Below are 10330 nucleotides of genomic sequence, written 5' to 3' on the forward strand. Positions count from 1 at the left end.
TTTTAAAGAAAAGGGAAAAAGGGTACAGTGGCAAAACTGGTATAACTGTTATTTGCGATTGACTCCTATCACGCAAAGTTGTGGTTTTTTTAATTAATAACTTGGATTGGGGCAGATATTGCTCTTCTGGCAATAACTGCAACTAAATGGGAAGAAAAACAAGACTTTCAGATTCAGATGTGGACAGATGAGCCTTTGTATAGTTTTAGAACAACTAAAAATGGAGGTTACCAATCAAAGAAAATATGCCTTTAGTCCTCACAGATTGTCCAGAAGTTAATATGAGCAATTAATTCTGAACGAGGCTGAAGGTAACACTATCAGTTCTTTCTGCAGAATGAGAACACTTTCCCTGCTGAGGCTAATTGTTGATGTATAATGTTATGCTTTGAACTGCCTTCTCCAATTTAGTATGCTCCAAATCAGGGGTCTTCAAACTTGGCCCTTTTATGACTTGTTGCTGGCTGAGGAATTCTGGGAATTGAAGTCCACAAGTCATAAAAGGGCCAAGTTTGAAGACCCCTGCTCCAAATGCACACAGGCTGATTTAGAAAGCAATATAAGATCTACAGGCCCGTCCTAATCCTCAGACAGATTTCCACCTCAGATATTATACCCGTCTGACAAATCTGTAGGAGCAGTCAATCTTACACCTTCCAGATTTTGGGGTACATGGCCATAGCCATATTGGTTGGAGCTGATGGCAGCAAAAATCTGAAATATTTCAAAGATATAAAATTGCCTATCTCTGCTATATAGCAAACATTTACTTCCCTTGAAGAATAATTTAAATCTGCACTTTAGTATATTTGGTACTAATTTAACTTAGGTTCATAGATTGGTTTCCTCTACACACACACACACACACACACACACACACACACACACACACACACACATATTTATGGCATAGTATGTAATCAAAACAAATAAGGTTGAGGACAGAATCTTAGGTAGTTAAAGTAGCTTTAAGTAGCTAAACTAGCTTTCAGTGAGTATTGCCCCTTCTACCAGTAGCCCAACAATAATTCAGTAAGTGGGAACATTAACAGAAATATTCCACAAAGCAACTGCTGATTGCAATCCCACTAATAGGCTTAGCAGTTTGGAAATCAAAGGAGGATATTGAAATTTAGATATCCTGAAGTTAACAACTTCCCCAAAAATATAAATAGCACTTCCCAGTAGCATGATCTGTTCATATCTCGGATTTCTGTATGTTGAAAGAGTCAATTGAAAAGAGATGGAAATTAGAGGACCCAGGAAAGAGAATATACTTTGTTTAAATACTTATCTTACATGCTTACATGCAGGTAGTACTCAACTTACAACATTTTAGTGACTGTTCAAAGTTACAATGGCACTGAAAAAAGTGACAGATGTTTTTCACATTTACGACCCTTGCCTTGGTCACATGATCAAAATTCGGTTCATATTTATGATGGTTGCCGTGTCCAGGGCTTATGTGATCAGCTTTTGTGACAAGCAAGGTCAATGGGGAAGCCACATTCACTTAACAACGTTACTAACTTAACAACTGCAATGATTCACTTAACAACTGTGGCAAGAAAGGTCATAAAATGGGGCAAAACTCATTTAACAAATGTTTCACTTAGCAATATAAATTTTGGGCTCAATTGTGGTTGTAAGTGAGAGACTGCCTGTATTGGACTAGCTCACCAATTCCTCTTCTGGTTCTTGATCTGCGCCATCTCCACCACCAGGCCTCTGGAACAGAGTTTTGTACATTTCAGCCAATTCAAAGGTTGGATGTTTTTCAAATTCATCTCGGAGGGTGTCCAATTTCTTTTGGAATCGAGCACATTTTATATCCTTACTGATGTTCTCAATTATATCTGCTGGATTTTCAGGCCGCTCTTCCAGAATCTTTGCCAACATGTCAGAAAGATGGTCATACCTATGCAGTTATGAAAAAGAAGTGCTATTGATCAACTACTGCCACCAATCATTGGCTCATTTCTCTCCCATGTTACTTCATTAGCTTTAAAATCAGTCATTTGTCAAAGAAGAAGACCTATGACACCTTGAAGACTTAACAAACTTTATGGTGGTTAAGATGCTGGGCTCAGAGCACAGAGGACCAGCTTTTAATTCAACCTCCATCACAAAAGTGTGGGGTGACTTTGGGACAGAAACTTTGTCCCAACTCAACCAATCTCAAAGGGAGAAGAAATAAGTGGGAACATTACGTACACTGTGTTGAGCACCTGTATAAAACACAGAATATACCTGCAATTGTAAATAAATATCAATATAAGCCTTTATGGTCTGTGATCCAGTTCTTAAGGTAATAGCTGATGCATCCATCAACTATTGTTTTGGCACAATCCCTCAGGTGTGCCATAACAAATTTAGGGTTTCAAAGGATATTTGAACATCAGTAAAAGGATATTGAGAATGCTTTGCTGTCATTTAGCAGTGATGCAGATATTTGCCCCCAAGGAAATGTATTAATGTTTAAGACAGGCCACACAACTCAGATTTTACTCAAGCAAGTGAATCCAATGACAGCTTTGAAAACTATCATTCGGCTTGAATGTGTTTAAAAACTCAGTGCTCCTTTATAATATTTAAAGCTGGGAGGGGGCGATATTTTTAAACAAAGAGTTTGGAGACAAACGAGATTAATTTCTGTAACTTTTGGAGTTACAGATTTTGCAAATTTACCAGACCCGATAAATTTGCAAATATCAGGGTCTTGATGTAAAGGCTGAAGTTTCCTTTATCTCTTTGCTGTCATCTAGTGTCCCGTCAGGCTTCTTGCAGCAACGATCATGAAACTCTTTAAGTTTCTTACGTTTTTGGTGGCCTCGCTTCCCAATCCAGCTCTAAAATGCACCCGTTGGTTCATATGTTAAACTCTGGTTTAACTGCTGTTGCTTGAAAACTCACAATGGCTGGCTTTCCACCGACACAAAAGTTAAACAGAGCTTGGTAGGTGAACCCAATACTGCCTGCAATTTCTTTTCTTTCTTTTCCCCCGCGAACCATGGGCGCCTGCGGTAACAGGTTTCCTGGCCAAGGGGGTCCCCTTTCTGCTCCTTACTCACAAGCTGACGCCCGTTTTGACGCTCGTTCGCAACAGGTAGGCTTTTGCATTCTTTATCGCCAGAGTCCGAGGACCCGGATCTGGAATTTGGTCTTCATATAAATTCATCATCCCCAGCTGGGACAGGTACCCAGGTTCATGGGACTGATAAGGGCCGTGACTTTCAGCCTGCAGGATCTGGCTGCTCCTGGATGTTGAGGCTTGGAAAGTGCTCCCTGGCCTTTGATCCAGATACCCGCCTCCGGTGAAGCTGGGAGGCTGTTGAACGTCCATCCTCCCTGTCTGCTGCGGCTGCTGCCAAGACACGCCGCCCCTCGAATCCGGCGTGACGCCCCTCGATTGAAAGAGGGCGCCTCTGGCTTGCTGGGGCTGGTACTGGTTGCCCCTGCCTTCCTGCTGGTCGTAGACACTCAGCCGCGGCTGCTCGGGCTGGTAGGTCGTGCTTCGCTGGGGCTGAACGGGGGCCTGGCCCAGCGGCTGACTCTCTTGGGAGACGCCGTCTGCATCGGGCACGTTGAGAGCTTCGGGCATTTCATCTTCGGGCACCGGCTGCTCTTCGGGGGGTTCTGCCATTTGGTAAAGCGGGCGAGCGCGGGATTCGCCGCCGGCGCTTTCCCGTTTTGCAGTTTGCGCGAAGCGTTGCTAAGGTCAACCGGACACCGTTGCTAGGGAAAGCGGATTGGCTGCGACGCTCCTCCCTCTGCCCAGCCGAGAGCCGAGGAGAAGGGCGCCACCAGTGGTAGCATCGGGTAACTCTTTTGCAGGTGTGCTGGTTGTTTACTCGCGATGCTGAAATTCAGTTGCTGGGCTTATCCAAGGAGGGAAGCCAGACCGAGTTAATCCCCATGGTCGTTGAGTTTGTCGTGTGAGCACGGTCCGTTGCATGCCTCCCCCCAACGAGACACAGGACGACAGACACGGGTGCCCTGGATAAGCCAGATTGCTTCGTTGATTGGGCCTCACTCTCTCAATGTATGTTTTAAAAATATATATAAAAACAACACCAATATAAAATATAATGAAGAAAGGAAGAAGGAAAAATTTAAAAAGTGCAGAGAGAAACAATAAAAAGATAAAAAGAAGATTCTGATTTGTTCTGCAGCAAATATAACAAAATTATCTCTTAGACTCTGGTTACAAAAAGCCCCTCTCACTTTTCCTATTGTCCATTTTTAATCATCAAAGCCATCAGTTACAAGCGCATTTTCCCATTTCATGCAAAAACTCTATAAAGCATTTCCAGTCAACTATGAATTGATCGATGATACTGAATTAGGTACGCTAACGATGAGCTTTTTGTTGCTAAAATGTACATCCTTTTGTTGACATATGAGATAGAAGAACAAGTAAAATAATGTATGATAAAAGGGACTAAAACTTTGCTTACAATATGCAAATGGACAATGAGAACATATCTGGCTAAAAGGGCTGAAATTTACATTATGCTCTAAACTTAGAGAATTTCTTATAAAATGATGTATTAAGTTACCTGCCAGACCTAAGTATTTAAGAAAAGACTAAACTATTTTCTACTTTTAATTTATAAGGTAAATAGTTTTCCTCTTTTGCTTGAAAGTCCAGAGCAGGGAGGAGATATTCTACAACAGAAGTGTCCAACCTTGACAACTTTAAGACTAGTGGACTTCAACTCCCAGAATTTTCTAGCCAGCCATACTGGTTAGAAAATTCTGGGAATTGAAGTCCACAAGATTTATAGTTGCCAATGTTGGATACCCCTGTTCTACAACTAAGACTAACGGTGATAGTCTAACCATTTGACAGGAGACTAATGCACTCCAAGTTCAAGGTTGGCATAATATCATACAGTTGATGTGGCCACCAGGTTGAATGGAAACCATTCTCAGAAGCCAATAGAAAAATATAGCAAGTCATGTGTCCAGCAGATGGCAGCTGTACTCCAGTGATGTTTTCTGGTGTGAAATTCAAATAAGTAACAAAATAATGTAACTGCAACCATGAACAAAATGTTGAATGTCGCAGGATAGCTTTAAAGTGAAAATAGTGTGTTCTGTTATAGAAATACAACTGAATTATTACTATGGGATGAAATGTACATGAAAATACCATTGTAGTTAGGGATCATTTATTCAGGAAAAGGGGTTGAATCGGGATGTAAGATTTTTCCCCCCAATAGGATCATTCTTACATAAAACTCCTTAATCAATTCTGGAAAGAAAAAAAATATTTTTTTCTCTTTATTTCTAGGCTTTTTTTTTAAACAAGAGGAGAAATGTATCATTCTGACATTATTGGAAAAAGTATAAAATCACCTTTGGAAAATGATTCAGGAATAGTGTCTGCTCTGAATAAATGAGGTTTACTTATACCCAAAGTTGGTCAAGTCATTTTAGTTACTGAGCCAGAAAATTGTGTTGAAGATTGGTTATTTGAATCACCCACTTCAGAGAATTATGTTATGGTATAAAATGTTGTTTACTTGTTAATTCCTACTCTTTGTTGTGTGCTATAATCTAAATGAGTTAGTAAAATAAAGAATGTTATTATGAAGGGTGTAGGAAGCAATTGGGTAAGATGATAATTTTTCCCCCATATTTCTTAGCCTCGTGGAGAAAATTGTCATATCTTTAATTTATTCAGATTGCTTCCAACAATGGTTGGAAATTGATCAAAGAGAGAAGCAACCTAGAATTAAGGAGAAACTTCCTGACAGTGAGGACAATTAACCAGTGGAGCAGCTTGCCTCCAGAAATCATGGGCGCTCAATCACTGGAGATTTTAAAGAAGAGGCTAGACCAGTGATGGCGAATCTTTTAGAGACCGAGTGCCCCAAAACTGGCCCTGCTCCTGCTCCACCCCCTGCCCCACCCCCACAGGGCCACTCACTGCCTCCAGGGCCTGCCGCAGATCGCCCAGACAGCCCAGCAGCATCATGGCAGCCACGCCCTCTGCCCGTGCCCTGCAGCATCAACTGTGCACGATGGGGCATGAGGCCAGATTCTTGTCTATGCTACCTGGCTGCCATGTTCTTGGCTGCGCTGCTCCGCATGGGCCATGCTTGGGGGTGACTCTCCTCCAGGGGGGCTGCTGGTGAGGAGGGGCTCACGGGGGGAGGCAAGGCTAGGGCAATGGCACGTGTGCCCACAGAGAGGGCTCCAAGTGCCACCTCTGGCACGCATGCCATAGGTTCGCCACCACTGGGCTAGACACTTGTCTGAGATGTTATAGGTTCTCCTGCTCGAGCAGGGGGCTGGACTAGAAGACCTCCAAGGTCCCTTCCAGATTCTATTCTATTCTATTCTATTCTATTCTATTCTATTCTATTCTATTCTATGCGAGATGAGCAGCTCTAAGTGAATGGAGAGAAGACAGACCAACATGTGAAATACTGCTCTTTAATTATTTGAGGAACATACTATCATTATATGAGATTCTTTCATACAGTTAGCAAATGTCCTTACTCTTTTTTCTAGGTTAGTTAATAGGGAAGAGAGGGTTAAACACTATTGTTTTTACATAAAGTCATCTTATTGGATGATACAAAAAAGTGGGACCAGCATCTTTGGAAATGATTGTTCAGTTTTTCATTGGATAGAAACCAGCTATATTGTTTAAATGTAGCCCCTATTAATATCAGTGGAATAAATAATTATGATAATTTAGTTCTTCTTTATTTCAGTGCAACTGATGCTCCATTGGTTCTAATCTATTTTCCTTGTTACTACAATAGAACTGAAGACAAGGCTTCACAAAGAGCTCTAAATTATCTTTGAGGCATGGTTGGTAAAGGACTAAATATATGAGCCCTAGCTCAATTGATTCCTTGACAAATCAGCTTCAAAACAATTAACACTGTTGGTTCAATGTGCTTTTATCAATATTAGAAGCTTAAAAGGTCTCCAATTTGCTCCCCCACTTTCTTGGCACCTCACTGGCTCTGTGGCAAGACAGGAATTCCCTCGAGGTGGGGGGAAACACCAGAAATGGAGTCTGCATATCTGAGGGCAAAGGCAATCTACGTTTTCCACAGGATCAGAGATCAAAGCAGGGGCATCCTGAACTGCATAGGAAGGACATGGTTGAGACCAACATGTACACAAACCACACCCCAAGTTCACACAAAGAAAAGCAGAGCTTTTGTTCTTGAGAATAAAACCTCCTTTTTGCATAGTATGTCTAGATTTCAATTTTCTTTGATTTTTTTCTTGTTTCACCCTGGCTTGTGGAAACCACAGTTTCTCTTAACACCCATAAACTGAATTAAGGTATTTACAGTAGAACTGACATCAAGCCAGTTGATTTGGGTTCTTCCTGGTTGAATATTTATAATTGCTGAATAACATGGTATAGGTTGAAAGGCTTTGGGCATTTTTAAAAAACAATATTTTGTAAGATAGTCTTTGTTAAGTGGTGAAATGCATAACATTTGTGGGAGTTTTGTGACAAATAAAAAATTACTTGGGTCAGAGACAGATGTAAATATTATTCCAGAATAGAAGTGACAATTTTTTGGAGGCCAAAGCGTCAGTTTTCCATTTTGGGCCTGCTGGGAGGAGCACAAAGTGAGTAGGCAGTTTTGCTTTTTGTTTTAATAATAGGACTTGTGTTAGTTTTCATCTATTTTCCACTTTCCATGAAGGGAAACAGTTTTGTCAATTATGTTTCCGAGATCATAGGAAAAAAAAAACATTTAGGACTACTCTTGCTGTAGAAACATTGTATATCTGCTCAAGAAAGATACACTTGAATGCAATTAGAATCTTAAATTTTAATGAAAATAAATTGCTATGATCCATTACTTACCTATTTTAAGAATAGTCTTGTGTGATGCAGGTTCAGTCTTACACATACACACCTTGCAATGGCTGATGAAACTAAATGGCAACTGTGGTGCAGCTGAACATAGAAAGACTAATGCAGCCTCTCAAAGTCCCTTCCCCATGTGGAAATGCTATTAGGACTAAGGGAGGAAGCCATTCTTCTCCAGGGGGCTGATAGGCAACACAGCTGCCACTTAGAACAAAAGAGCACATTTAGAATAGAATCTGGATTAATTCTGAGAGGAGGAGAGAAGAGAGAAACTTCACCATCAACTTGGGATACTAAAAGAGATTATGCACCAGCTAACTGTGTACTTTTTATGCATTTTTAGGTGCATAGATTTGCATCTCATCACCATTATATGTTTAGAAAATCAGTAAGGCCTATTCTTTTAATAACTTTGGGGGATTTACAAGATACAATAAAACATCACTGATCTTCATGAAATGTAAAAGAAGAGGAATAATGAGAATAGATATTAAATACAAATACTAAAATGGTGGCACTAAAAGGCCTGGGAAAAATAAATATATTTTGAGCCCTTCTAAATTATCAAAAGGAGTCAGGTTGTTTCTTGCCCAATAACATCAATATTCCAGAACAGAAAATTCTTTAAAAACACTACCAATACTGTCTAAACCAGTGGTTCTCAACCTTTTTAATGCCGCGACCCCAACCGGTCGTAAGTCGAGGACTAAACCGGTTGTAAGTCGAGGACTAAACCGGTCATAAGTCGAGGACTACCCAACCGGTCGTAGGTCGAGGACTTTCCCTGCCCGGGAGCGCCGCGCATGTGTGGTTCCGCCCCCTGCGCCGGCCGAGGCATAGCTGGCAAGCGGCAGAGATGGAGCAGGCCGACCACCAGCTGGCCCAGCCCAAGGGAGGTAAGGCACCCGCCGGAAAAGGGGGAAAAAAATGGCGGACAAAAAAATGGCGGACAGCCTTGCTTGGCGACCCCCGTGAAATGGTCCATCGACCCCAAATGGGGTCCCGACCCACAGGTTGAGAACCACTGGTCTAAACAAATTAAAACATGATTTCCTAATGAGTTTAACTGGAGAATTAAATGCAAATCAAATTCTAACCCACTTGTTGAAAACAAGAGGATTCTTTGAGTTGGGGTTCTGACTGTAGATCAAGAAGATAGAACTGGATGTTAATAAAGCTACCATTTCAACATTTATGTCATTAATTGAAAAAAGAATTATACCTATAGACCTAAAAGATGCCACAACTAGGCTTACATCATCTGTCTTCATCCATCTGGGTTTTGTTCAGCATCTCTTTAAAGCATATTATCAAGCCCAAATCCGTATTAGGAGGGGGCCATATCACTAACACCCTGGATGTTTATTTCATCAGACAGCGGGAATCTAGCAATGTGTAAAACTATTAGAAAAACATTGCCCCCTTTCTGCTAAGCTCTTTTTTTCACACATTGTCTTCTTAAGGTTCAAAAAAGAATAAGAGTCGGAGAACAGGAAGAAGGTTGTTTAAGGTAAAAGAAGATAATTCATTTGAAGGAAGATAGAAGGAATTGAAAATGAGAAGAAAAGACAGAAACAGGAATGAGAAGAAGAGATAAAAGGGAGATATGATAGTCCCTGAAAGGACATCACATTGAAGAAAGTAAAAGCCAGTTCTCTACCATTCTACAGTACAAGCAACAAAATAACGGAGAAAGGAAGCCAAATCCTAAATTAATGGAAATAAACCAACAACCAAAACCCATTTTGATGGTAAGAGTAGTTCAACAGTGGCCCAGTTAGAAGAGACATGGCTGAGATCCTCTTTATTGGATGTGGTTTATGCAGAGTATATATAGCAATTCGTGCAAATGCTTTAGCCTGGATTCCTGTGCTGAACCAGAGACTGAATGTAGATGTCTACTTTATTCCTTCCAATATTATGTTATATGATTCTATATGATTCTGTAGGTCTGTAAGAAAAACTGAACTATATCCAAACAATTTGTTTCCAATTATACATTCATTTTTAGGGGAGGCACTTGTTCACATTTTAAAAACTAAATAAATGGAGTCTGTTCAGTTAGTGAGCATTGAAATATGCAATCTAATTATATCACACTGCTAGCAGTGATTATGCAAGATTATGTCAGCTGATAAAAATCCACATTCACAACTTATAGAAGCCAGTTCATCTCAATCAGGTCACTCAATAAAATATATGTGAAAACTGCCTGTGGTGACTTAATGGAAACTGTGGCTCTGAATGGGAAGGAAAAAAATTAGGCTCAATCCTGACAAGGTTGAGTGGCTTTGCTTAATTGTGGCCCCTGGTTCTGGAGGTATTTCATCATTAACTGTCAATGCAGTTGCATTTAATGATCAGTGTGCAATGTGAGGATCTCTTGGATTCTCAATTCCTGCTTAAAGAGCAGGAAGCAGCTGTGATCAAGAGAGTCTTTGCACGAGTACATCGAGTGTGCCAGTTGCACCC

The 10330-nt window shown here is 40.7% G+C and overlaps 1 protein-coding gene across 1 annotated transcript in view; it reads right to left on the reverse strand.

The window, feature by feature from the left end:
- LOC107299098 (radial spoke head protein 6 homolog A) overlaps nucleotides 1–3697 on the reverse strand; it is a 12169-nt gene extending 8472 nt beyond the window's left edge. The window contains exons 1-2 of the mRNA XM_015828469.1: nucleotides 3072–3697; nucleotides 1681–1918 (exon numbers count right to left, since the gene is read on the reverse strand). Of these exons, the coding sequence (XP_015683955.1) occupies nucleotides 1681–1918; nucleotides 3072–3643 (810 nt within the window). The 5' untranslated portion in view covers nucleotides 3644–3697. The remainder of the gene's footprint in view (nucleotides 1–1680; nucleotides 1919–3071) is intronic.
- Between the last annotated feature and the right edge of the window lie 6633 nt (nucleotides 3698–10330).

Source organism: Protobothrops mucrosquamatus, unplaced genomic scaffold (assembly GCF_001527695.2).
Source record: "Protobothrops mucrosquamatus isolate PMUCROS unplaced genomic scaffold, P.Mucros_1.0 scaffold_224, whole genome shotgun sequence".
Lineage (NCBI taxonomy): Eukaryota > Metazoa > Chordata > Lepidosauria > Squamata > Viperidae > Protobothrops > Protobothrops mucrosquamatus.